We start from the raw sequence: 27,724 nt of genomic DNA on the forward strand, positions 1-27,724 counted from the left end.
AATTTTAAATCTTCAAAAAGATCTCCAGCTCCACTTGGTTTCACTGGAAAATTCTTCCAAAACTGCTCCTAAGCAGATGACATGATTGTAGATATATACAGCTCCAAGGAAGTTTAGTAAGGTTGCAGGGTGAAAGGTCAGCCTACAAAAACCAGTGTACTCACGTGTCTGTATGCTAGCAGTGAGCACATGGACATCAGGGTTTTAAGTGCAATACCATTTAAAGTCATTTTGAAAAAACTTAATACTTAGGTGTTAATCTAACAAAGCATGTATGGGACTTGCGATGAGAACTACAAAACACTGAAGAAAAAATATCAAAAAAGATATAAATAAATGAAGACATGTACTATGTTCATGGGTTGGAAGACTCAATGAAGATGTAAATCCTCTCCAAATTGATAACCCATGCCTAGTGTGATTTCTGTCAAAATCCCAGCAAGATTTTTTTTGCAGATACATGCAAGGTATCTTTAAATTATCCTGAAGTTTATATGGAGAGGCAGGGTACTAGAATAGCTAAAATAATCTTTTAAAAGAAGAGTAAAGTGGGAGAAATCAGACTCCTGGATTTCAAGACTTGCTCCATAACTACAGTGATTAAGACCAGGTGGTCTTGGCAGAAATATGTCAGATAGATGGAACAGACTAGAGAACCAAAAACTGGTTTTCTAAATAGTCAATGAAAAAATGCTTTAGTTTTTTAAAAGAGTGAACAAGAGAAAAGCAAAAAAATAAAAAAATGTATCAGGGTATAGAGATTACCAAAAAACAGGCTTTTATGAGTAAATAGAAAATCTAGATGGAATGGATAGTTTTCTAGAAAAACGTACATTACTAAATCAAAGAAATACAAAACCTAAATAAGACCAGTTGCAAAATCTGACGTTTGTCATTTTCTTAGCTTGTGTTCTAAGTATTATTTATTGTAAATCTGGGTACTGCATTTTCAAAATAAAAATATTTTAAAAGATACATAAAACACATGTGCACCTACCAGGATGGCTTAGATTAAAAACTGGCGACACTGCTGGCAGAGGGAGAGTGTACGTCGGAGCAAGCACTGCAGGCGCTCGCGCTGTTTTCCAGAGCTGACCCAGCAGCTCTGCTCCTTGCGTGCTCTGCTGAGTTGCAGACACACGTATAGCAGCTTTGGGCGATAACCCCAAGCCGTGAACCCCCGTCCTCAGCAGTGAGCACGTGATGGGTTGCGGTGCACACAGTGCTGTGCAGACAGGATGGGGAGCTCTTCCAGTTGGATCACAATGAGGGATGGGTGTGGAGAGGAAGGGTGTCAAAAAGTGCATGGAACGTGGGGGATGGTTAGGAGCCCAGTTTTCCCAGAAAGAACGTTACGGGAAAGTCACGTAACTTAACATCCTGGTTGGAATAGACGGGGGGCCAGGCCACAGAAGACTGGGGTGGCTGCCTGAATTCCTGGCAGAACAGTTGTCCGCATGATTCTGCATTGCAACCTATCTTCTAGGTGACAAAAAAATAGAGAAGAGGATGTTCTTTCTGGAAAATAAGCGGCGACATTGTAGGTCCTATGACCGGCGTGCCCTCCTTCCAGCCGTGCAGCAGGAGCAGGAGTTCTATGAGCAGAAAATCAAAGAGATGGCAGAGGTAGGAAGATGTGTTTGGAATATGTTTCTAGGATTCTGATTTGCTGGTAGGGCTTAGTGTGAAGCCGTCTTTGAAGATTTGCCTTTTAAGTGATTAATTTGAATAAGCCATAAAGTTTTTAAAAGGAAAACAAGCTAAGTTTTGTAGTAATACTGACTAAAATTCACAGTTTCACAAGTCAGATTTACGTTATTTTAATTGGCACTTAGTAAACACATCTGTTTCACCTTCTTTGCCTTCTACTGGGAGAGGAAAAAACAGATTCCATTTAGCTCTTTAATTCTTCCAAAAGTAAAAGTCAAAGTCAGTCAGTCATGTCTGACTCTGCCACCCCATGGACCATATAGTCCATTGAATTCTCCAGGCCAGAAATGTACTATCAAATGTGCAAGTCAGCTGGAAGATACAAATTTGGTTATTTAATACAGGCAGACCTCAGAGATATTGTGGGTTCAGTTGCAGACCAGTACAATAAAGTGAATATTGTAGTAAAGCTCATCATAAAAATTTTTTGGCTTCCCATTGCATAGAAAAGTTATGTTTACACTACAGTCTAGTCTAGTAAGTGTGTGATAGTGTTATGTCTAAAAAAACAACGTCCAAGCCTTAATTAAGAAATACTTTGTTGCTAAAAAATGCTAACCATCATCTGTGTTTTCAGCAAGTCGTAATCTTTTCGCTGGTGGGGAGGGGGTGGTCTTGCCTCAATTTTGGTGGGCTTCTCACTGATAAGAGTGGTGCTTGCTGAAGGTTGAGGTAGCTGTCCAAATTTCTTAAGATGTGGCAAATGAAGTTTGCCAAACTGATCGATATTCTTCGTTTCATGAATGATTTCTCTGTAACATGCTATACTGTTTGACCACATTTTACCCACAGTAAAACTTCTTTCAAAATTGGAGTCAGTCCACTCAAATCCTGCTGCTGCTTTACCAACTAAGTTTATGAGATTTTTTAAATCCTTTGTTGTTATTTCAGCAATCTTCATAGTATCTTCACCAGTAATTTCCATCTCAAGAAACTGCTTTTTTTTTTTTTGGCTCATCTGTAAAAAGCAGCTCCTTACATTTTAAGGTTTTATTAATGAGATTGCAGCTGTTTGATTCTAATTCTAGATCTCTTGCTGTTTATACAACATCTGCGATTAATTCCTTCTTTAAAGTCAGCCATGAGTGTTGGGATCCACTTCTTCCACACTCCTGTTAATGTTGGTGTTTTCATGTCTCCCCATAAATTACAAGTGTTTTTTGTTGCGTGTGGAATAGTGAACCCCTTCCAGAAGTTCTCAGTTGACTTTGCCCCAGATTCAACATAGGAATCACTATGGCTTACAAATCTTACAAAATGCATTTCTTAACAAGTCTCGAAAGTTAAAAACTACTCCTTGATCCATGAGATGCAGAATGGATGTTGTGTTAGCAGGCATGAAAACATGAATCTTGTTCCTCTCCATTAGATCTCTTAGGTGACCGGGAGCATTTCAGTGAGCAGTAATATTTTGAAAGGAATCTTTCTCTCAGCAGTAGTTCTCAGCGAGCTTAAATTATTCAGTAAACCATCTTGTGAACAGATGTTCTGTCATCCAAGCTTTGTTGTTCCATTTATAGAACACAAGCAGAATAGAGATAGCCTGATTCTTAAGGGCCCTAGGATTTTTGGAGCGGTGAAAGGAGTGCTGGCTTCAGCTTCAGGTTACCAGGTGCCTTAACCCCTAACAGGAGAGCCAGCCTGTCCTTTGAAGCCAGGCATCGGCTTCTCTCTCTCCGTGAAGGTCCTCAATGGCATCTTCTTCCAATAGAAGGCTGTTTTATCTACATTTGGAAATCTTTTGTTTAGTGTGGCCACCTTCATTCATAATCTCAGCTACATCTTCTGGATAACTTGTTGCAACTTCTACAGCATCAGCACCCACTGCTTCATCTTGCACTTTCATGTTAGGGAAATGGCGTCTTTCCTTAAACTTCATGGACCAACCTCTGCTGACATCAGACTTTTCTTCTACAGCTTCCTCATATCTTTCATCCTTCAGAGCTTGGAATGGAGTTTGGGCCTTGCTCTGGATTGGACTTTGGTTTAAGAGAATGCTGTGGCTCGTTCACTCTTCCGGCCAGACCAGTGCATCTTCATGTCAGCAGTCGCTGTTTCACCTTCTTGCCATTCATGCTGCTGCCACCGCACTTGACATTTCTTTCAAGAAGTTTTCCTTTGTATTTACAACTTGGCTAACTGTTCAGTGCAAGAGGCTTAGCCTCTGGGCTGTCTCGGCTTTCAACATGCCTTCCTCACTGAGCTTAAATTGTCTCTAGGTTTTGATTTAAAGTAAGAGATGGACTACTCTTCATTTGAATGCTTAGAGACCTTGTAGGGTTGTTAATTAGCCTGTTTTCAGTATTGTTGTGTTTCGGGTACTAGGGAGAGGTATGGGGAATGGCCCATCAGTGGAGCAGTCAGAACACACATAACATTTCTCGATTAAGTTCGCTGTCTTTTATGGCGCAGTTCGTGGCACCCCAAAACAATTGTAGTGGTAGCATCAAAGGTCACTGATCACCATAACAAATACAGTAATAATAATGAAAAAGCCTAAAATATTGTGAGAATTGCTAAAGAGTGACACTGACACATAAAGTAAACAAATGGCTGTTGGAGAAGCAGCATCAGTGGACTTGCTTTGATGCAAGTCACAGAACCAGTTTTTTGGGTGTTTTTTTTTTGTTTTTTCTTTTTCTTTTTTTTGAAGAGCACTGTCTGCGAAGTGCAGTAAAATGAAGTGTGCCTGTGTGTATTTTCTAGACCAGAATCTCAAATTTGGCCCATGGACCCCTGAGTTCCCCAAGACTCTTTAGGATATCTGTGAGGTCAGATCTCTTATCATAACCATTTTATAGTTTTTTGTTTATCTTTCCTTTTATGTAAAAGCGTGTGTGTATATATATATATTTTGGGGGGGGCATTTCTTTCTTACCTAAAAGATACACACTGTTCTGCCCTTACCCTTCTCACCTAACAGTGCACCCTGATGGTGACCCCACAGCCGTCCATGGGGACTTTTCTCCTTCCTTTAAAAACCGGCTGGTGTGCCGTTGTCTGCAGTGTCAGAGTTGACTCAGTTGTTGCCCTTTTGTGCTGGACATTCAAGCTTCTTTCCAGATTTCTGCTGTTACAGATAGTGCCATGATAGATAACTGTATGCATATATCATTTCATATTTCTGCCCCAGGGTAACTTTGGAATAGATTTCCTATAAGTGCAATTGATGAATTAGAGTATAAATACTTACATCACTGTTAACATCATGCCAAACTCCCCTGCATGGTGGTTGTACTCTTTTGCATTCTCACCAGTAATGTTGAAGAGCGCCTGTTTCTCGCTAGCCTTACCAGCAAAGTATGTTGTCAAACTTGGTTTTTACCCATTCGTTTTTTTTGTTTGTTTACTTACATGCTATTCTGCACTCTTCATAAGTGTTTTATGTCAGTCTTTTATTCCTTCTATATTTTGAGTGAAATTTAAGAATGTTTTCTCCATAGAGTCTAGTACTTGTAAGGTTTCCTTTTTTACATACAGCACTCTGATGCATTTTAAATTTATTATCAGTTAACTTTTTAAACTAGTAAACTACGTAACTGAAGAGATGACTATTAATAATTATTTTACGTTTATGAAAGTAAATGCTAAATGGTTTATGGCATCTTGAGTAAATTTGCATCTGTGTGTCTGGTTTTTTGTTCCTCAGCATGAAGACTTTTTGCTTGCCCTGCAGATGAATGAAGAACAGTATCAAAAGGTAATTGAAATTTCATCTAATTAACTTCTTCTGGGTATTTCCATTAGCTGTTTTTCTCATCTCACATTTTCTACACATTTTGATGACAAATTGGTTCCCTTATCCTTTGCTGTTGACGAGTTTGTGGTTCAACTAAGTTAAAATCAAGTATTAAACCATTGCTTCCAAATTGGGTTAGATTTGGAGGGAAGATAATATTGTTAGAGTTGTTCCTCTTAAACATTGCCTGGAATCCGTTAGATTCTTAGAGCAAAATTTAGAACTCACATGTCACTTGAGAGTTAGAAAGGAGAGATACGTTTAACTCAGGACCAGATGGATTTTGTGTGACATCGGCCATCCTCACATAGTGGCTGTTTCTGATGTGGTAGAAGTGAACTAATGACTGGATCAATCACTGCCCTTAAAAAGGGTAAGTTTCCTGGTATTCACAGAACTTCAAATGCTGCTTTGTATGGCTTCAGTAGTCCCTTAAGATAAAGCTCGGACTGAGACACAACCCCGTCCACTCTTGTCTTATAACAAGATGCAAAATGCAACTTTTGAAACGTTTTAAGATAATATCCCACATGCCCCTTGTTCCTGACTGTTAGCATCTGATTACAGATGTTATAATCCTGCCAGTACAGTGAAATTCATGAATATGGTAACTTTATACAAAGGACGGTGCCAAAGAATACCCCCCAAAAAACGTGAAAATCACACTGTCTTTAGCTGTTAATATGTATTCATATTTGTACTGGCATCTTAAGCTAGATTTCTACAGCAGGAAACAGCTCATCATTGTCCTGTGGCTTCTCGGGATTGCTTTTCACTCCGAGTGTTTGGGTGGGGAGTGTGAAACATGGCTGCCTCCCCCACCTCCGTGTGGGGCTCTCACGTGTCTCTGCCCGCTCCAGGATGGCCAGCTGATTGAGTGCCGCTGCTGCTACGGGGAGTTTCCCTTCGAGGAGCTGACGCAGTGTGCTGACGCTCACTTATTCTGCAAGGAGTGTCTCATCAGATACGCCCAAGAGGCTGTCTTTGGATCTGGGAAGGTAAGACTGATGCAGTGTGTCCACACGGCGTCTGTGGAGACCGCATTTATAGACAAGTGTAAATGCCTCATGGAAGTGCCTTTTCTGGGATGAGGTGGAACCCTGCTAAGACATGCTGATACGTGTGATTCCTCTACAGCCTCTGATTTGTGTGATTATGTTGGTCCTAAGCACAGTAGATTTCTTTTCAGGGAACGGTTTAATTCTTGATGCTCTCATGCCTGGCTCATAGGAGCACCAACTTCTTCACTCTTCTTCCTGTTCACAAATAAAATGAAGGATAAACACCAAGAGAGAATCCTGCAGCCTGTATTAAATATATGAGGCTGCAAAGTAGTATTTTTTTTAACAAAAATTTTAAAAGATTTTATACAGTTGTATTAAAATGAATAATATTTTATGCAAGATTATATTTCTCTGTGCAAAGTCAGTTTCTCTTTACACCAGCATAACACAATATAGAATTCAGAGTTTGTTCTGTCTTAACGAACACTCGAAAACCACAATTGCTTTTCATAAGTGCTCCACCAGTAGTCAAACTACTTGATATCAGTTATTCTGAAATCAGTTGTAGTTTAGTCAAGGGCTGAGAGAGTGGTTGTAAATGATTAGCAGGATATAGGCATACTTAAAGATATTGCAAGTTCAGTTCCAGGCCACTGCAGTAAAATATGTATCACAATAAACGAGCCACGTGATTTTTTAATTTCCCAGTGCACAGAAGAGTCTTGTTTACACTGTACTGTCCTCTCTGGAGTGTGCACTAGCTTTGTATCAGTCCCCGCCCCTCCTCCCACTCACCTCTGCCGAGCGAGAGGTTCGGACCTCCAGCTTTTCCAGGAACTAGAGGGAGAGTCAGCTTGCTTATCTTGAGTACCTTCTTTTCAGACCTGAGCTAGAATGTTCCTCCTCTAATCTGCTAAGCCATTTACCTGTCCTTATCTACTTCCCATCTTCATATATTCTGGTTTAGACTGGTAGAGGTCCTCAGGTGGAATCAGAGATGGACTTCGTGTTTTTATTTCTTGGTTTCCTTATTTTGAGAGTGCTTTCTCAGAGAAGAAGGGACAGAAGAGGGGACCTTCACCGTCTCAGAGTCTGTGTTCTGAACCACTGTTTATTTTCTTTGCATTGAAAGATGCATTTAACCACTGAAATTTTTGTGTGTGTGCTTCTGAAAAGTTGGGTTAAATTTTTCCCCCTTTTTCTCCTGGCGGTGTCATTCTAGTCAGAGCTCAGCTGCATGGAGGGCAGCTGCACATGCTCATTCCCAGCCAGTGAACTGGAGAAGGTGCTTCCCCAGACCATCCTGTGTAAATACTATGAGCGAAAAGCAGAGGAGGAAGTTGCAGCAGCCTACGCTGATGAGCTTGTCAGGTGAGTTCTCAGAGTCAGCTCGTTCCTCGTTAGGAAGACTGAGACTGCCTGGGCCCTTTCATTTTGACAGTGAAGTTCTATGGCAGAGCCCTAGCTGCAAATTTTCTGGCATTTCTTGCTTTGAAATAATAATTTTATTAATGGAAAGATCTGCAGTTCAGATTTTTACTTCCATTCCATGGCACCTCTTAATCATCTGGCTTCTAGGTGTAGTCCTTGTGCATTGAGTTAGAAGAGAGGTGACGTGTGTAGGGTTCCCAGAAAGGTATGTTTACTGAGTGGTTTGCACTGAGGCAGGACTCAGAATGGCACCTGCATTTCCTGGTGAGAGCCAGCAGAGAGAGCCTGAGTCTGTGTTTTAAAGAAAAGTGAGGAGTAAAAGAGAGGTGTGGCTGTCCAGCTGAAAACTCCGTCTTAGAATGAGCAGTCAGACTTCAGTGTTCTGAGTCTCCTTCCTTCTGCTGTTCTGATTGTAGGTGCCCCTCCTGCAGCTTTCCTGCTCTGTTGGACAGCGACGTGAAGAGGTTCAGTTGTCCCAATCCTCGCTGTCGAAAGGTAGGGAGGCAAATGCCTTTTCTAGACTCACATTTGAATTTGGTATTATGGACTGCCTTAGTGGCACAGTCCCTGCTGGTCATCTGCATGCTGACCCCTGAGAAGGATTGGAGTGCTCTCCTTTGCATGAAAGCAGATGAATTTGCTCCCTTGTGAGGTGGTTGACTTTGTTTCAGAGATGGGGGCCACCTACAGAATTTAATCACAAAGCTCTGGATGCCTGGTTTATACCGTCTTCCTCAAGGGCAGATACTGTAGTGTAGAATGTGAAGGCTTTTGTGTTTTTCCACTGTGCCAGTATTTTTCTTGCTTGCTCTCTCCCCATCCTGTTGTGCTTAAATACTTCTTTTCACATGTGCGTTCACACACATCTTGCCACCTTCAAAGTCCACATGGTACTTCTTTGATTAACAGAACTGGGCACCATGGTGGCATCTCTGTCACATCTGGTAGACAACTTCCTCAGCTGTTCTCATATGGACTGCTCGTGTAGGGTGAGACCAAAGCTGTCCAAACACCTTGCTGCTGAAAGTCTTTCTTCTTTGACTCCTACTTCGTGAGCTGAGAGTGTCTTGAAATTTGTCAACCGTTTATATAAGCCATTTTAAAGTTTTTAAGGAATATAGTATTGGCATCTAGCTAGACAAGTATATTTTCAGCCATTTTCCTAAAATAGAATGAGCAGAGTTGAATGTTAAAATCTCCCCCACCCCCTGCCCTTTTGGAAAGTGAAGAAATGAAAGTGGATATTGGAAAAGGAAGGAGAAGCTAGACTGACAGACTAAAACCTTACTCATTTTGTTTTCAACATTATTTCTGGGTGAAATCTGGGTATTTTCTTACAGTTGATGTATCCATTGAGTAATTTGTCCCCATCCCAGGCTGTAGTCTCTGGCATCTTGAAACTAAGAAAGCAGAGTAGCTGACTGTCCTGTGTGGTTCCAGTGTGTCCACCACTAGAATGCCTGGGAAGGTGGGACCTGAACTAGGACACAGAGAGCAAGGAGGCAGCAGCCACAGGAAGGAAAGGGTGGGAGTGACGTGAAAGTGAAGATGTGGAATGTTCAGGGTCCAGAGAGCAGTCCCCTCCTGGACGCGACTGGTACGGGGAGTGTGACGAGAAAGGCTCAGGCCCACGAGCTGGGAGGGGCCGGGGCCGTGCATGCAGGCCTTCAGCACCATCCTGAGGCGGGGGCTGGGGCTGAAACAGCAGAGGTTGGTCTGGCTGTTGAGTGATCTAGGTGAAAGCTGCACATCATTGTCACCTGCCCTCCTCGGGAGTCTCCATGAATTGCTAAGCTTGAGCTAGAAATTATATTTCCTGATATGATGCCAAATTAGACTCTGCCAGTTAAAGTGCTTATGTATGATTTGGAAGGCCAAAGACAGTTACAGGAAGGTGTCAAGGTATGTGGGAGTCTGAAACAGTGCCCCGTGAGTATCTGAGATATCCAGCCTGGATGTCAGCAGAAGCTTCCTTCAGGCTGTTAAGACCCTAGGCAGAAAAACGGAGTATTCTGCTTCCTCTCTGTGGGAGGAACATACACCCCCTGCCAAACTTGGAGAGGGCCGTGTAGCTTCTGTGGGCCAATGCAGTGTGAGTGTGGATGAGAGGTCACTTGCAGGAAGCGTGGTAAAACGTATGCTTAGAAGTGATGTCAGCAAGGTGATGGAATAGGTAGCCCTAAACTCTCCTCCCCCCACCCCCAGAAACACTGATTTAACAATACATGGACCGGACCCTTGTGAGAAATCTGAAAACCAGTTACACGGCTCCTGTACTCCAGACAGCGCAGTCAGCTGGTAGGATATTAGTGGAACTCACCCCAGAGTCCTTCCCCAGCACATGGGGCACACATGGAGGAAACGCCCAACTCCTCACATCCCCTTGGAGAGGTGACGAGCAGACTTGGGACACACATCTGACACTCAGACTTCTCAGAGAACTTCCCCAAGGGGCTGGCTTGTATCTTTCCTGAGTCTAAGCACGGCCAGGAGGGAGCACCAGTTTTCAGATCACCGAGGACAAAGGCAGTGGTTTGGACTAGCAAACGTTCACTCACCTTTGCCACTTTCCTTGGCTTAGTGTAGAGAGAGCAGGAGAAAACCCCAATTCCCAGCTTCTGCTTGGAAAAGGGAAGAGTTGGAACGTGCATCCAGTGTTTGTTTTTTGGGTTACTGCCCAGGGGACTGGTTTCTGTCTCACTTGATTCAGCCCTGACAGGGCCCTGCATACTCCAGATGCCTGGAGGCCTCTGGGAACAAAGAGCTGAGAGGCTTGCTGCTGTTCCCAAGGACTCGTAGTGTAGCAGAGAGAGGCCGTTACATCTCTGAGCTTTTGCCTTGAGGGGAAACGAAAAGTGGGACACACATACCCAGTGTTCCAGCTTTTGGGGAGTGGAGTGCTCTTTAAGGGGCTGGTTTCTCTCTTGCCCAACTCTGAGCACTGATGAGACCCACCGTACTCTCGATGCCCAAGGGTTGCTTGCTCAGTCACTTCAGTCATGTCTGAGTCTTTGTGACCCCATGGACCTCAAGCCCACCAGTCTCCTCTGTCCATGGGACTCTCCAGGCAAGAATACTGGGGAGGGTTGCCATGCCCTCTTCCAGGTGATGTTCCCGACCCAGGGATGGAACCTGCATCTCCTGCATCGCATGCAGGTCGTTTACCCACCACGCCACCTGGGAAGGTCACTTAAAGGTTACTGAGAACAAGAAAGAGCCGGGCGTCTTACAGCGGCTCCCGAGAACCTGCAGTACTGCAGACAGACACCAGAGGGAGCAAGAGACTGCAAACTCCCGAAAAAGAAAACCTCTCTAAATTGGAAATTTACAGGCATAAGTCTAGAGAAGGTGCATCCAGAGAAGTTTGAGAGTCCTCCATAACCTATTGCCTGATTGATTGGTGAAGGCTTTTCCCTGTAAAAGGCCAGTCTAGAACAACCCTGGCAGTCCAGTGATTCGGAATCTGCTTGCCAGTGCAGGGGACACGGGTTCCCTGAATTTCAGTCACACAAAATGGAGAAGAAGTTCTAGAGATATGCCACACAGCAGTGCCCATGTAGTTAATGTACTGAACTGTACACTTAAAATGTGTTAATAAGGTAGTTGTCCAGTCACTAAGTTGTGGCTGACTCTTTGCAACCCCAGGGACTGCAGCACGCCAGGCTTCCTTGTCCTTCACGGTCTCCTGGAGTTTGCTCAAACTCATGTCCATTGAGTTGGTGATACCATCCAACCATCTCATCCTCTGTCGTCCCCTCCACTTGCCTTCAGTCTTTCAGTCTACCTTGAATAAGGTAGAATCCACGTTTGTTGTTTTTACCCCAATTTCAAAAGGAGAGAGAGCATATCTTTCACTGTCTTTTCCTTCTGCCAAGATAGACGTGTACAAATAAGTTTGTTTTGAGCTATTGAATTTTGAGTTTGTTCCAGCAGCAAACCTAGCACATTCTGACTGGTACAGATCATGAGAACCAGAACTAACAGTGGGAGTGGAGAAAAGGACAGACAGTAGAGAGAGAGGATTAGAAAGAGGTAGTTTGATATGGGGGTGGGCAGAAACCTGGATGACTCATTTTTCTGGTTTGAACCTCTGAGTGGATGATGATACTGTTCACACAGAATTGGAAGTAGATTAGAAAAAGGTTCCAGGAGAGGCGATCAGCTCTGTTTTGGACATGTTGAGTTTTGAGACTGGAAGTATTCAGTAAGTGTCCTTTTCCCAGGGCCTGGCACACATCAGGTGCTCAGTATTTATTTGGAATGTGACTGTGGTCAGGAGCACAGGGGAGATCTAGGCTGTAGGAAGGTTTTGGAGTTAGGAGTAAGAAACATTGAAAGGAGGGAGTCCTGGGGGAAAACGGGATGGAATGTGGGAACTCAAGGGGGCTGGAGTGAGGCCCTGTAGGAGTGAGGTCACCGGAGGCAATTTATGGGTGAGTTTAGGGAAAGTATGACCTTAGGAGTCTTACTGTCTAAGTTGAAAATAACCTTTCCAGTGGTTCACAACTTTTGATATCCCTCAGTAGTGCTTTGCAGTGAAGAGACTGCATCGCACAGTCTGTCCATTGCAGTGTGCTGCAGGACTTGATCCTCACTTGCGCACAGGAGCGTTCGCGGTCTAGACTTGTGTTTGGCCCAGTGTGAGAAATGAAGGGAAAGCTCTCTCGAGGGACCTGAGGCAGCGACAGCCGGTTAACAGTTAATGCTTACCAAGAACTTGCCACCTATCCTTTGAAAAGAAGGGAGAACTTAAAAGTAAAATGTTGCTGTGTATGTGTGCATGCTCAGTTGTGTCCAACTCTTTGTGACCCCATGGAGTGTAGCCCGCCAGGCTCCTCTCTCCATGGGATTTCCCAGGCAAGAGTACTGGAATGGGTTGTCATTTCCTCTTCTAGGAGCCATGGAGAGATTCGCCACAAGGTGGCACTAACACTCCATGAGGAAAGGTTTTCTCTTGGGCATTTCAAAAGTGTGTGTGTCAGCGAAACAGTCTAGTCAGGAGAACTGACAGAATTCTTTCAGGTTTAGTACCAAAGCAGACCACTCTGCTCATTCAGAATTTAACATCAGAGGTGTCATTGCTGTTAGGGCAGATGCTGTTACCTTTTTCAGTTGTACCTGTTCTCCTGATGATGTACTTTCTCTTCAGCTAGATGGCTGAACCAGCCATTCATCCTTCAGGATTCCTCCTCTTCAAGAAATAAGCCACAGGCTAGTTTGGCCCTTTTGAGACTAAGGGCATCTGCTCCCCTATTGCAGTGTCACTGTCAGCAACCTGAACTCCAGTTAAATTTCCAGTAGCTTGTCACTCCGAGATGAGGCATTTATATGAATGCATTATCTGGAGGAGGGCGTGAATGCCTGGAATTACTCCCATGAGATCCCGGAAGAGTAAGACAGTGTGTCTTTGATGAAATGTGGAGAGTCTTTGTTTCATTGATGTGGTGGAATGCTTTTGTCAAGGCCCTCAGCATCCTGTATATTCTCAGATAAAGAATTCATCAGTTTGTTTTTAACATGCCGCTTTTAGGAGTGGATTGGATGTGTTTGAGCTGGGACTGCAGGGTATTAAATTAAGAAGAGATTTGAATGTGGTGCTTCTGGAATGTTTTTTAGGGTCAGAAATTTCCCTGTTGGGCCTCTTTCTACCTGTCTAGAATTGTGACTTTGCTCCATAAGCTCAGAGGTGTAAGAAGAGCTTTGCAGAAAGGTAGCCGGGGCCACAGGTAGAGGTTTAGGAGCACTCATGAAGCTGGTGCTGTTAGGGAGATGGCTGGGTGGTGAAACTTTAATCAGAATAACTGTGAAGACCCCTTTGCTTGATGTCTTTTAGTGGAACCCGAGAATGTGAACGGGGTTGTGTAACCTCTCATCTTTTCCCAGGATCACTTCCCCTTGTTTTTATGTATCTTTCTCACCTGCCAGCTTCTTCTCTGCTCATCTTTTTTCATGCTTTCCAGGCCCCTTCCTGTCCTTGGTAGCTTTCAGTGTTAACTGACTCGACAGCAGTAAAATGTCACCAAAGCTCACGTCTGCGGTGACCAGTGTGCTGCTGAAAAACGGGCATCTGCAGTTGCCGGCAGGAGCTCAGGGGCTGCGGAGGGGGGTGTAAACGAGCTGGGCCAGCTGGCGGTGCCGGGGCGGTCCGCTGCGGCAGTGGGCCGCTGGCACTCATTAAGAGCCTGGGCCAGCTGGCGGTGCCAGGGCGGTCCGCTGCGGCAGTGGGCCCTGGCACTCATCAGCCACACTGTCATTTGGGGCCCAGCCAGTCAGCTGACTCCTGTGCTGAGCACAGCCCTTTACATTTGTCTAGACGTGAATGAAGCCTGATCCTCTTGTTCCCACTCTGAGGGAGGACCTTTATTCAGGGAGTAATGTTGAGAAGAACCAAATGTCTGGATAACAAAAGGATTTTTAAATCACCAGATGAGGGCTCATCTACTGGTGTGGAAGTCCACGCTGCATGATGCAAGTCCACAGGAGTGAGGTGGGGTGGGAACTCCTCCTCAGCCTTCAGCTGCCCCTGCTTCTCCCGAGGCATCACTTCCTTCAGAGCCCCGGGGGCTCTGGCTGAAGCACTTAAGAGCTCAGGCTGCAGCGGTGTGCAGGTGTGACGGGAAGGCTTTGCGAGGCCCTAGGCTCCCATGGGTCCCAGAGTCATCCAAGGAAGTGTCCATTGAGGGAAAGTGGTAGTGCTGAGAACCCAAAGTGGGGCCACCCTGCCACCACACACAGCCCAGAGTGGATCCCAAAGGCCATCCCTGTGAGCCATCCCCTGCTGAGCGCTAAGCGGGGCTGGCGTTACAGCAGCGAGGTTTCAGGATTTAACTCTCTTTGTCTTAATATTTTTGTCAGCTTCCAGTTTTTAAAATTACGCGCAGTGAATAGCATAGTGAGTCTGTTCATCATAGGCATCTCAAATCCACACACTTCTTTCCTTGACATCTTAGCACATTAAGCACTGTGTTTGAGAAGCTAGATCTTCCAGTTAGGGATGTGTATTTGTGTGTTTCCAGGAAGAATAAAGACAACGAAAAGCAAATATTGCTTTCCTCTTCCTTCTCTGCCTTCCCTAATAAAACTTAAATAAATACCATCTCTGCTGTTGTTTGCAATAGTTATTTTAAAAGGAGACAGATATGTACCCAAAATAGGGAAAGGTAAAAATATGCTTGCATTAAACTGAAATGCCAATATGAATAAAACATTTATTTTTGCTTCCCCTCAACTGTACAGAAATAGTTTTTATTCTTATATAGTCATACCTCATTTTATTACACTTCACAGATACTGCAGTTTTTTATTTTTTTTACAAATGGAAGTCTTCTGTCAGCCCTGCATTGAGCAAGTCTGTTGCTATTTTTCCAACAGCATTTGCTCACTTTGTGTCTCTGGCATATCTTGGTAATTCTTGCCTTATTTCAGACTTTGATTATTATATTTGTTATGGTGATCTGTAATCAGTGATCTTTGATATTGCTCTCACACAAGGATTATGGACTCGCTGAAGGCTCAGGTGATGGTTACATTCGTTGGCAATAAAGTATTTTTTAATTAAGTCTGTATATAACCGTTAGATACAATGCCGTTGTATACATAGTACATTGTATAGTGTCAGCATAACTTTTACATTCACTGAGCAATCAAAGCAGTCAGATGACTCACTCTGCTGCGTATCTGCTTTTGTGGGCGTCTGGGACAGCACCTGCGAGGTATCCAAAGTTAGGGGACTGGTGAGCGGGGGCTAGCGCAGCCCCTCAGATCTCTCCCCTCGACACTCAGAAGTCAGCTGCTACCTTTCCAGCAGGTGGTGAAGGGCATTTCAGAGCCACGGTGGGCCAGACATGAGCTGTCATGGTAGACTTCGGGGCCTGAGGGCAGAGCAGCAGCCTGGGCCTTGGGTTTTTGCCGACTTTCCTCGCCCCCAGGAAATGGGCATCCCTCTGTCATGCCCTCAGAGAAGTGAAGCGCTTCTTAATGAAGCAGCTTTAAATGGTTAAGATGTTGCCACCTTCTAGGGGCAGATCACAGAACTTCCTGTTCAGTTCAGGATGAAGAGCCTTTACTCTCTCCTGGGTCAGCATTGCAGGGGACAAGTACTTTTTTTGCTGGGCTGTATTGGTAAATTATCTGTTTTGAGAGTTCTTTTTGAACACAGTTGCATGAGAAGTGTTCTTCAACGCCCCTGATCCAGGGCCAGCCCTTTGCTGGGTGCCCTAGCTTTTGGTCCCGAGGCAGCTAAGCAGACAGTCTGGAGGAGTGGTTAACACGAGGCTTTTGCTCTTAAACCTCTCTTGCTTAATCCGAGCTGTTCCTCTTTTCGGCATCATGACCTGGGTAGATACGTCATCTCCTGAGCCACATTTCCTTTATCTGTCAAATGAGGACAGTTGCACCTGTTTGATGGAGCTTTTGTGAGTGGCTTGTCAGTTATATCTCTATATAAATCTATGCCGGGGGCTGGGGTGGGGAGTTGCCTTAAACGGGATAAAGTGATGGCACTGGCGGTCACTTGTCTCAGTCAGTAAAGCAGCCGCTGCCCTTCAGGGACGGCGGAGGCTGACGCCAAGTGTGTGCAGGTGCTCTGCAGGCCCGGGTGAGCAGAGGACCTCCCAGACAGGAAGGAGGCGCCTCCTCCCTGAGTTTTGTAGAATTTGCTACCACAGAATCACAGGGTTCCCCTAATGGGGACAGTTGTAAAGTCCTGTCAGAGGGCCAAAAGAGGACTCCGCACTTATCTCCGATAGCATCGCTGACTCCATGAACATGAATTTGAGCAAACTCCGGGAGATAGTGCAGGACGGAGAAGCCTGGTGGGCTGCAGGCCATGGGGTCGTGAAGAGTCAGACACGACATAGCAACTGGACACCACCACTTAATTTTTCAAATCATGTAGTCAAAAAATTTCATTTCTTAAAAAGAAAAATTCTTTTCTTACTAGCATGCCACAGAGGAGAGGAGATAGGTTTTTGAAGCTAGATTTTTTGCTGACCAGTCTGCTCTGTCAGAAATGACTGCTGTCACTTGAGCCCCCAGCGTTCAGGTTGAGAGGAGAGCCCCGTTCTGCCCTGGGGAGAGCTGTGCCTTAAAGCAGGCTGCTCGTGGGTTCACCCTCCGTGTCTCAGCCACTCCACTGCCAGGTCCCCTCCCTTCGGGTTTCTTGTTGATTTTTTGTTTATCCCTGTTCAGAAGGATTGGCATCCCAGGGAACGCTATTCAAAGAGATGAGTGTGGGAAAGGCCTGGAGACAAAATAGATAATACGTTTTGCTGGAGAACTCAGAGTCGGTCATAAAGGGAAGATGTTTAACAATCTGTGGCTCGTCTCCATGACCCGTTCGTTGGCCATTGTCCTCGCAGGAGGGCACTGCCCTTTGTGTCTCGGCCGTCACCCCAATGTGCAGTTCAGCGGGCAGGCCTGGAGGTGGGCGCTGCTCGCCTTGCCTTTTACTGTCCTTTAGCAGGAGGACACAGCTCCTTGTCTGTCTAGTGTTGTTTTGGTCTCTACTAAAATACACTGTGGTATTTAAAAAGATTCTGTGGATTGACAGGTCTGTTTGCGCTCTTCATTAAATAGAAACTCTGACCCTTTTTCGTCAAGAGTTTTCTGGCCACCATTGGCCATTGCTTATCAGGCTCCTAACAGCCTACCACTGTTCACACACCGTCCAGGCATCAGAAGCTCTCAAGTGCCTCTTTAGCTGGAAACCACATTAGTTGTTTAGTGCTTTCAGACATTTTGCTAATATCATTTAATGCATTTTTCTATGCCTGTGCCCTCATCAAAGGAAAGATGCTTTTCGAGTCAGAGTCTTTAGAAATCTCATGTTTAAAAAAAAAAAGGCCTCCTGTTAAAAATCCTTCCAAGAATTGATAATCTACAAAATATCTTTTTATAGAGTCATTTGCCTCCTTTTTGTCTTTACACTAATTGTGTGTCACTAGCTGTTAGGATCTTAATTTTAGTGATCCTCATCGTGATGTCCTTGAGGAGGGAGGAGGGTTGCATGTGTGTTGGAGTGCAAAGCGATAGTGTCCCCTCTTTGCATTCTCAGCACAGAGCACTGCAGGGCTTCCAGCCTTCCAGGTAGAAGAAAAATTGTTGCTATAGTAATAACACAAGCACGAAAACACGCTGTATCCTCCTGGGTGCCTGTGCCAGGGAGAAGGAATGTGGGCGAGGGGAGAGGCAGCAGAGAGCAACGTTCAGGCAGAGTCGGAATGGAGCTTGGGCTGAAGCTGCCTCTGGGTGGAATTTCATGTTTACTGTTGAATTCAAGGTCATTTTCTGATTGCTATGTGGTCGCTGAGAATGTAAATGGTCTTTTACTCCTCAGTGTCCTCCCTGACTTTGAGACAAACATACCCAGAATGAGAAGTGCCTCTCCCGTCCCCAGAGGCCAGGCGGGATCGACCACCCAGACCCACGTCACCCACTGCCCTTCGTCTCCAGTGTAACAGGCTAAGGAGCCAGCTCTGCCGTCTCTTTGGAAGCCTCATGGAAGCTGTGCTCTGCGTCTGTATTACATGCTAATGTCCCTTCAGAAGATGGACTGGGAATCACCTTGGTAACTCAGAGCGGTGCTGAGAAACCAAGGGCAGGCCGCCGAGGTCAGTGGGAGGAGCCCAGGGAAAAGCTGGTGCGCCGCCCTGCAGAGAGTCAGAGCCCGTCCTGTCAGGGCTTCTTGAGGCGAAAGTGGACTGTACGTCCATGGACTTCTCCAGGCCAGGATACTGGAGTGGGTAGCCTTTCCCTTCTCTAGGGGATCTTCCCAACCCAGGTATCGAACCCAAGTCTCCCAATTGCAGGCGAATTCTTTACCACCTGAGCCCGCAGGGAAGCCCCAGAAGCATCAGAATTGAGACCGTAGAAGTCCTGGTACCTACCAGTAGAGCTCCTGCTGGGTTTGAGGGGCCTTCTGCCCCTTGTCCCCTCAAAGTCATGTAGCCAGCAGGTGTCGACATCAGGAATCAAATCCGGGGTTTTCTTAGCATTATTTGTGTGTTTTTAGGTGTGGTTTTGGTATGATAGGTTGGTTTTTTAAGAGTCCTTGTCTTTTAGAGATACAAACTGAAATATTTACAAATGAAGTGATGTGTAGTCTCCGATTTGCTTTGAAAATGTACTGGAAGAGGGAGAATGGCAGAGCAGACAGAGTTTAGGGAAGCCAAGGTTGGCCATGAGCTAGTAGTTTATAAACACGAGTGATGGATACAGGGGATTCATTATATTATTTATGTTTGTGTGTATTTCCGTTTTTTCATAACAAGGTAATTTGAAAAACAAATAGAAATCTAGATGGGTTTGAATTCTGTCTGTGCTCTGACCTACTTTGCTTTGCTGCTTTGAGGGCACCTCACTCTTGAAAACGGGTGAGACCCTTCACTGAAGTGTTCTATTTCATGGCGTAGTCACTGCCTTAAGAGATGAGGAAAATTTGTGACGTAACAGGACAATGTCAGCAGCTACTTGTGGGACGATTAACGGGCTCATGGAGTGAGGGCTGTGTGTGGGGTTTCTCTGTGGGTATGAGATTCTTCTGTACACGTGATGGAGACCTGATGTTTTCCAGCCTCCCTGGGAAAAGAGACTTGAGCTGCCCATCAGAAATCCAGAATGGATTGCTGGACCATCCCGTAACCGGTGAAATGGGCTCCAGGGCCTGGGCCTGGCGCAAAGCCCTGCCAGAGGCTCCAGCACAGCCCTCACCAGGTTCTCTTCCTCCGCGGCGCCATGCAGCCTGCAGTCCAGCCTTGAGGCCAGGAGGCAGACCAGATGACCTTTTGAGTGTCCTTCCAGGCCAGAGGCTCTGATTTCTAGAATACTGAGGACTTTGAAACTGGCATTGACATTTGGTTTTCAAAGAGAAGTAGGCTAAGAGAATTTCTTAGATCAGATCCCTATAGCCCCATAAAAGCACTTTTCAGTTTTATTTCCCATCAGAAGCACTAATATGAAAAGCATTTTAAGTTTCAAAAGCTCCCTACGTCTGATAAGCTGATCCACATTTTAGCCCAAAGAGAGTGAAACAGATCACAGTTTTTTTCTCTTGTCTTTGACAACAGCTTGTCCTTTTGCCTTCCTCTCCCCTCTTCTGTCACATTTTGCTGCTAAAAACATCTGTTGCTCCCTGTCTTGTTACCACAGCCCTCTGGCCCCCTATTCCTATTCTCTCCGAGGCCAGCACCCGCTCTGACCTGACCTTATCTTTGCCGACTTGGGTCTTTTTTTTCCAGGTGGCACCCTTGCCCCTAAAGCCTTCATTCCAGGGCCCTGCCTGCATGTGGGTCCTTCCCTCTCTTTCTCTGGACTCAGTCCTTCCTAAAAACTTTTGTCTGGTCACCATGCAGAAGCCCCCCACAGGGTCTTGCCCCTTATCATCCCTGACATTTTTTCCCTCTTCTCTGAACACGTTCATTAGCCACCCCCTCAGCCTAGACTTGTGGCAGGGTGGGTGGGACTCTGCCCTGTGGGGCTCTGGTCAGATCTGGTCATTCAGATACTGATTGAGTGCTGCCGGGGCTGAAGAAACACACTGGGGGCAGCCACAGCCCTCCTGAGCTCTGAGCAGGGGCAGCCAGCCCCGCGAGGACGGGAGCTGTGATGGTGGCTGCTCTCAGAGTCGGGAGAGCACATCATCAGGAAACACTTGTGCAGGAGCAGGGGACCGGGCCTCTGACGTGAGCGAAGCGGCGTGAGTGGTCAGCCAGCAGGCAGTGTGACGGAGCAGGAGGACGTGGACTAGGAAGGGAGGCAGACCCCAGATGGCGAGGGCTTCGCAGAGCAGAGTGAGGACAGTGGGTCTGATTCTGGGCACTCCAGGGAGCTGTTGACAGCCTGGATGTTAGGACAGCGATCACAATGCCAGAAGGGTGGGCCTTGAGCGCCGTGAAGGAGGGAGAGGGAGGTGGGGCGGGCTGAGGTACAGAGTGTCTGAGGTACAGAGTGTCAGGGGAGCTGGGCAGTCTTGTCAGTGGTGTTATCGGAAAGGGGCGTTTCTGGTGACCTGCTGACCCAGACCCGGGTCACACCGCACTCCCATGGCCCTCAGTCAGCAAGCCCTTCGGTCCTGAGGCCGGTTTGTTTATGCCGTGCCTCGAGCACTTGTGTGACTTCCTTCTCCAGAAGGTCTCCGTGGGGTTGGGTTGGTCTTCTGAGGGCTGCTGGGGGCTGCCGGGAGGGGCAGCAGCGGTCAGGAGGGACGGTGGCGGTGCCTGCCCGGGCCAGCAGTGGCCGGGATCAGCCTGCTTGTCCCGGAGGCGCCTCCCTGTGGTGGGGCTTCCCCGGCGCGCAGCCCCCTGTGGGTCAAAGGAGTGTTAGGGAGGGGGCCCGACGAGAGGCCAGGCGCATCCTTCAGCAGCTGCTGCGGCTCTGCGGTGGCTCCACACCAGCGTGTTTGCTTTTTTTAGTCCTGGGTGCTTTTTAAACATGGAAGAAACCACGTAACCATCAGAGTTTTTTCCCCACACATTTAAAAAGACTTGTTTTTCAGCCGAAAGCATGTTGGATTACGCTTAATTTCTCACTCAGATGGGCCTAATTTCCCTAACTCTGATGTGCATACAGAGATTTGCCAGATTTTCCTCTTACAGCATGTTTTCCCAGCTGCTGGGAGGCCTGCTTTTCTCCTGTGGGCCTCCTGACAGAAATGCACACTATTTACGGCCCGTGGTGCCAGCTGCTGTTTATTTCCACGGGCCTTGGCCCTCGGTGTATTTTCCCAGGAGCTGCCTTTATCTGGGGCTGGCGGTGCCTCCCCTGTCCCCCGAGCCATCCGGAGACAGGGACCAGGCTGGGCTGGGCTGCAGGGAGCGCCACAGCCCCTCCTCCAGGGTGAGGTCACCTCGCTGCCCAGCTCCAGGCCCACATCCTCGTTGTACAGGGAAGTGAGGTCTGTTCCTCAGATATGATCTGATTGGAACCGTGTTTTCTGGGACTCCTCCACTTACAAACACAAACCTTTTGATGCCTTGTTTTGTAAAAGGTGCGTTTTCATGAAAATGAGGCTTGATGCCATTCCTCAGTCAATCTGCCGCTGTGCAGGCTAGGCCCTCATCGAAGAGCCGTGTGGCTGGGGCTTTACTTTTCCCTCGCCGAATGCCGGGCATGCACTGTCCATCCAAGGGTGGCTGAGAGGAGAACACTTGCTTGCTGCCAAAACCACAACAAATGACAACTTTCCGTTCTGTCATCTCTCAGCTCCACTGCTGGGCAGGCAATTCATTTTTCTACCATAAAAGGGCAATGAAGCTCGCATAGAGCCGTGTGCCTTCTGCACTGCAGTGAGAAAGCAGAAGACGCGCTGGGAGAGGACCACGCCGCGGGAGGCGCGGTGGCCCAGTGGCCCAGCCCACGTCCCTGCATAGGCCAGGCTGCCGAGCAGCAGCTTCCGTCGCAGGGAGCAGGGCGTGGAGGGCCGGCCAGCCACCTGGGTGCCATCACACTCACACTCGTCTGGTGGGGAACAAGGGTGTAGTTGCAGCCCTGACGAGGGGAACAGCACTGAGCCTGCCCAGGCGGTTCTCTTACTGGCATTTGCTTCTCTCCATCTGTAACTGCAGACGCTGGACTTGTGACGGGGTATAGGCGAGTCATACAGCCCAGGCATCCTCACTGCAGATGAAGCAGGGGGTTCACACAGCCTGAGGGAGCGGTCAGACTGTCGTCTTTGAGTGACATGTGAGCTCCCTGTCAGGGACCACTCTAATCTCTGTGTCCTCAGCGGTCCACTAGTGCACAGTGTGACTCAGGTGAGTCACAGAAATCTTGACTAACAAAAACACAGCTCCTGATTGATGGGTTTGTATGTCAGTCAGCCAGGGTTTCAGAAAAATGCCTGTTCTGTATAGTGTTAACTCATGTACCCTTTAAATTCATCAGTAAAATGCATGGGTCCTCTAGGTGATTGTAATTAAATGTGCGGAGCTGGTCAAGGGTAGATAGGACACAGACGCTTAGCAGTGTTGACAGTGGACGGAGCGCTGCAGAGACAGTGGCTGTGAGTTCCCTGCCCCGTACAGCCTGGCGGAGGAAGCTGGAGGCCAGCTCAGCACAGGCTGAGCGGCCGCACAGAAAGCAGTGTTTCAACAGGAGCCCTGCGCCGGTGCACGGACCCCCGCGCAGAGGCTCCTCTGGGCCTCTGCCCCCCAAGGGGGCGGCTGCCGCCCTGGAGAGAGCATGCTCAGGCTGAGCCAGGAGCGGTGCCCGCACCTTTCAGCCTGGCTCCTTTAAACATTTTCCTATAAAGGAGAACTGAGGTTTGTTTTATCATTTAAACTTACCTTAACTCTAACTGCACATCTGATTTCATAGCGAATGCTGGAACTGAGCTGAGCACATTCCTAAGGGAATAAAAATCGTGTCCAAAAATCTTGCTGATCTGAAAATTTGGGAGGAAAGCGAGGATTTTCAAGGTTAAATTTTATTGCCCAGATAGTGCTGGTGGTCAGAGTAGATTCTGAGCTCATTGGCTCAGAACCAGAGGTTAACTCAGAAGTCATTCCTGAAGGAGAATATCACTGAGTGGAGGTGGCAGAAACAAGCTCAGTGTGAACGATTCAGTATCTCATCCTTCGACCTCGTTGGGAAGCGTCGGACTAGTTTAAAACCTTGTCCTTCCAGAAGGTAACACAGCGGAGTAGTCAGGTCTTCAAGTGGAAATATACACAATTCTTTCTTAGTATGACCTTCCTAAGTTCTTTTTTTCTCAACAGTGTAAAATTGAATATCCTAGCAATCTATCAGAGAGCTAATTGGTGTGTTTTTCCTTGATGCCTCTCAAAACCTTCACTGCCCTTGGAGTAAACAGAACAATTCCACACAGAATTCCTCTCCACTGTGCATCTACCCTGTCCTTCCTCGTAGAAACCTTGGAAGCCCTTGTTTTTTTGTAAGAAGCAGGAAGTGGATTTCATCTTCAAGAACAGTTACTAATTCTTATTTAGTGTAGTTTTGATAAGGCTGACTTCTCAAGCAAGTAGCACTTCTCTCTTGGACTGAGTCTCCCCTTCCCCATCCATCACTGTCTACGCATGCCTGGGCGTCCTGGCCGTGTGGTGACCGGCTTAGAGACATCAGCCTGCTTGCTTCCTAATTTGGTCAGAGTATGCTTCAGGCAGCCTTGCCTAACTAAGAAAAACACAAACACGGGGAGTAGCTTTGATACAGCAAAGGGGAATTTCCTTTCATCAAGAGACCTGCAGTTTGCCTCTTACTTCCTCTAAAAAGAAGAAGTAACACTTTGGGAGGTTATGGCTTACCCTGAAGTTCCCTCTTTAAGCCTGCTTCTTCATGCCAGTTTCTTCCAACTAGTTCCTGCTCTTTCCTCCTCCTCCTCCTCAGTGCCTCCCAACACTTACAGTTCAGTTTTATTCCTAAGGACACCCATCTTCCACTTGCGTGTTCATCAACAGGAAACAGAACAGACCACATGTAGATATTCATACAAGGACATACACCAGAGGTGGGCAGGCTTTTTTTTTTTAAATAGCAAGATAGTAAATATTAAATATTTTAGGAATTTTGGACCAGTCACAGATGCTCAGCTTTGCCTTTGTAGCTTGCACATAGCCATGTGTACATGAACAAATGAACAGGACTGTGGTACAGTTAAAATCATATTTACAGCTAGAGTCAACAGGCCAGATCTGACTTGTGAGCCAGGACGCCACAGCACTAAGGAGAAGGACATGGGTCTAGTCATGCCAGTCTGAAGCTATCACCAAGATGTATTAAGTTTAAAAAGAAAAAGCAAAGTGTAGAACAGTGGATATTATATGCTTATATTTGGATCTCAAATGGGAGGAGGAGGAGGAGTTGTATGTGGTCATGTGCAGAAGCTCTGTGGAAGGATAGATAAGAAATTGGTTGCAGGGAATTGCTTTGGGAAAGGGTTTCTCTGAAGGGAAGAGGGGGAGTACTGTGCGTGTGTTACTTTTCCGATTAAAAAATAACTGCACTTGTTTTCATCAGCCTAGTCATCTCTGAACTTCTAAAACAAAAGGATTTTTTTTTTCTTTGCTTTTAGGGAACTTGAGGGAAAAAAATGATAAACATGATTTTGAATATATGCTTACCCACTTTCAAACCTGTCGACCTTCCTCCTGGATCCCTGGGAGGGCTGACTTCCCCACCCTCAGAAGGAGAGCGGAGAGCTTTTTGCCTCAGGTTGTAGGTGACGTGATGCAATGTTGTAGCCAGTGGAAAGAGCTAGAACTCTGACAGCTCTGCCTTTCTTCTCACTGGCCTTTCTGCAGGAGCCCCATCTCCAGCACAGTGAGAAAACCTTGGCTCAGAAGTCAGAGCCCCATGGGTATAAATACAGCTTTCAGTAATTATGATTCAAGACTGCTTCCAACTGCTTCCTTTTCCCACAGAGACTGTTTCTGACTAACAAGTAAGGATGGGATCTGATTCACCCAAGCATCACTGTGGCCAGCTTTTAAAATGTCTGGTTTTGGTTGTGAAACCAGCAGATAAAGTTGTTACTTTCCTAGTAAGTGAAACAGTTCAGTTTTGGTTGGTGAGGGACAGGTGAAGGGCTGTCTCTACTTAGAAGGTCAAGCAGATACGAACAGCGCAGGAGTCAGAGATGACTGTCTACCTGGCTTCAGGGCCCTGCCCCCATCTCCCAGGCAGATATTTTTCAAATAGCCAGACTCATCCTTGCCCAGGCCTGTTTTGCAGGCTTATTTGCTGTCATTCAGTTCTGATACAAAGCTCCGTGTAGGAATGCTGGATGTTGTAGTAAGAGATGGGGAAGCAGCTCTAACACCATCACCTGTCTTGTGCACCGAAGGAGGGCCCAGCATCCCTGGTCTTGACTTTCCTGTATAGGCTTCAGTGGGAAGGTGCTAGTTCGGCTGAACCAGCAAGCACTGCCTCTTGTAAGAGAAGTCGTTTAAAACGCCAGAAATATATTTGAAAGATGCTGGTCAGTTTCCTCTGACCTCAGTTTCCCACACTAGTAGCTCTTCAGTGCCTGAGACCGAACGCTGACACCCTCCCCACCAGGCGGTCAGAGGCCTGTGTCCACTCGAGGAGAGGCGAGGCGGTGCTCGGCTTGATGAAGGGCCCTGGGAAGTTATGCTTCACCATACACACTGCCCCTAGAGGGACGATGGGCGCTTTAAAAAGCAGATTGAAAACTGACTCCCCATCACCTCTCTCCTCCCTCTTCCTTTCTCTTCCTCCCTCCCTCTCCCCTTCCCTCTCTCTCTCTCTCTCTCTCTCTCTCACACACACATACACACACACACACACACGTGCGCGCCTTCCTCTTCCTCTTCTACCAACACCACCTGCCTCCCACCAGCTCTCTCCATTACTGCTTTTAACCTTGAAACCTCTGTTGTACACTTAGCATTCATCCTGTTCCTGCTCATGCATTATTAATGGGCCTGGAGCAATCCAGCCAGAGCGCTGACATTACTAATTACTGCCTATAACCGAGAAGTAAGGAGCAGGGAGTAAAGTGGGTCACAAGACGGTGTCGTAACAATAAAATACTGCTGTCAGGCAGAAATGCTTGTTGTCTGTGCTTGTTTGTTCAGGGTGGAGATGGGTCTTCACCAGAAGCCGACCCAGCAGAGACCCTGTCGGTGGGTGGGGAGGTGCTCTTCACATCTCATCGATGGGTCACCCCACTCATTGTCTGTGCACAGGGTTGGAGAAGAGGCTTCATTTCTCTCAGAACTTAGGAACATCCAGAACTCATTATGGCAGAACAACCCCTTTGAAGGCAGGTTCTTTGCGCGCTGTGGTGTGAGCCAGATGGGACTGCATTCAGGTGGCAGAAGAGGCATTGCAGGGGGTGCCCAGACATGTGCTGGTATCAGCCCTTCCCCTCCGGGCCCGAGTTTGCTTACCTGAGTCAAGTCTCCACCAGCCCCCAGATCCGCACTCCGCGGCAAGTGAGACACATCTGTGTTGTTGGAAGACATGAGCTTGGTAGTGAGCATATGCCCCTACCTAACGTACAAACTGTTGGCAACAGAGCATCACCAGCCAGAGAAGGGGGCGGCAGGGCGCTTCTCCCCACTCCCAACACACCCCACCCTGTTGGAGTGCACGCCCTTCCTCCCCGTGGAGCAGGGGACAGTGACAGCGGCCCTGCCCACGTGGAGGACCTGTTGGGTGGCCGGGCCCACGTGAGCTGGTGTAGTGGCTTCTGAGAGGCAAGGGCAGCACGTCCTCCCGTGGTTGCTTCACGGAGAGAACTTCATGCTGCTGGAGCCGCCTTTAATGTTACCTGGGAACCTTAGCAAACTGATCTGTAATCAAAAGCCTGTCCATCTTCTGAAGAACACTGACCATGTCCTCTCAGAACAGGAAGTAGAAAGGGACTTTAAAGATACGAGTAAACTGTGATACGGTTGAACTCTGCAAGCATGGGTTACCTGCCCCCTCATTTTCTTGAACTCTTTACATCTAAATTACTTTACTGAAGAGTGCTATCACGGAATTACAGCCCTGAGTTGAGTCCAGGGGAAAAAAAACTGCTTTGAAATAATATTTTTTAATTGTTGAAAAGCAGGAAAAACCATTTTGAGAGGGCACAAAGCTTATACTTTTCCTGAAAAGAAAACTGCTTCATGAAGGGGAGGAATTGTTAATCATTTGACTGTAGAACTGAAAGGATGTGAGCTTCTATGTTCCCTGCCTCATGGGCCGCCTCTCTTTTCTTTCATATTACTATAAATATGGTCAGAATTGAGAGGATGTAGGGAGAGTGAGTCATGATTCTCAAAACTGAAAGTGAGTCCCGTGGCTCACTCAGCAGCAAGATGCTGAAGCAGGCCTAATGGGAGGGCGGGCACGCCTTCCCCTCCCCGGCCCTGGC

The 27,724-nt window shown here is 46.8% G+C and overlaps 1 protein-coding gene across 3 annotated transcripts in view; it reads left to right on the forward strand.

Annotated features, from left to right (window-relative positions):
- Positions 1-27,724, forward strand: part of RNF216 (ring finger protein 216) — a 113,587-nt gene that overhangs the window by 33,172 nt on the left and 52,691 nt on the right. For all 3 annotated transcript variants that reach the window (XM_043454861.1, XM_043454862.1, XM_043454863.1), the window contains 5 exons: positions 1,487-1,626; positions 5,360-5,410; positions 6,310-6,447; positions 7,676-7,824; positions 8,301-8,379. In XM_043454861.1, coding sequence (XP_043310796.1) covers positions 1,487-1,626; positions 5,360-5,410; positions 6,310-6,447; positions 7,676-7,824; positions 8,301-8,379 — 557 coding nt within the window. The remainder of the gene's footprint in view (positions 1-1,486; positions 1,627-5,359; positions 5,411-6,309; positions 6,448-7,675; positions 7,825-8,300; positions 8,380-27,724) is intronic.

Source organism: Cervus canadensis, chromosome 32, assembly GCF_019320065.1.
Source record: "Cervus canadensis isolate Bull #8, Minnesota chromosome 32, ASM1932006v1, whole genome shotgun sequence".
Classification (NCBI taxonomy): domain Eukaryota; kingdom Metazoa; phylum Chordata; class Mammalia; order Artiodactyla; family Cervidae; genus Cervus; species Cervus canadensis.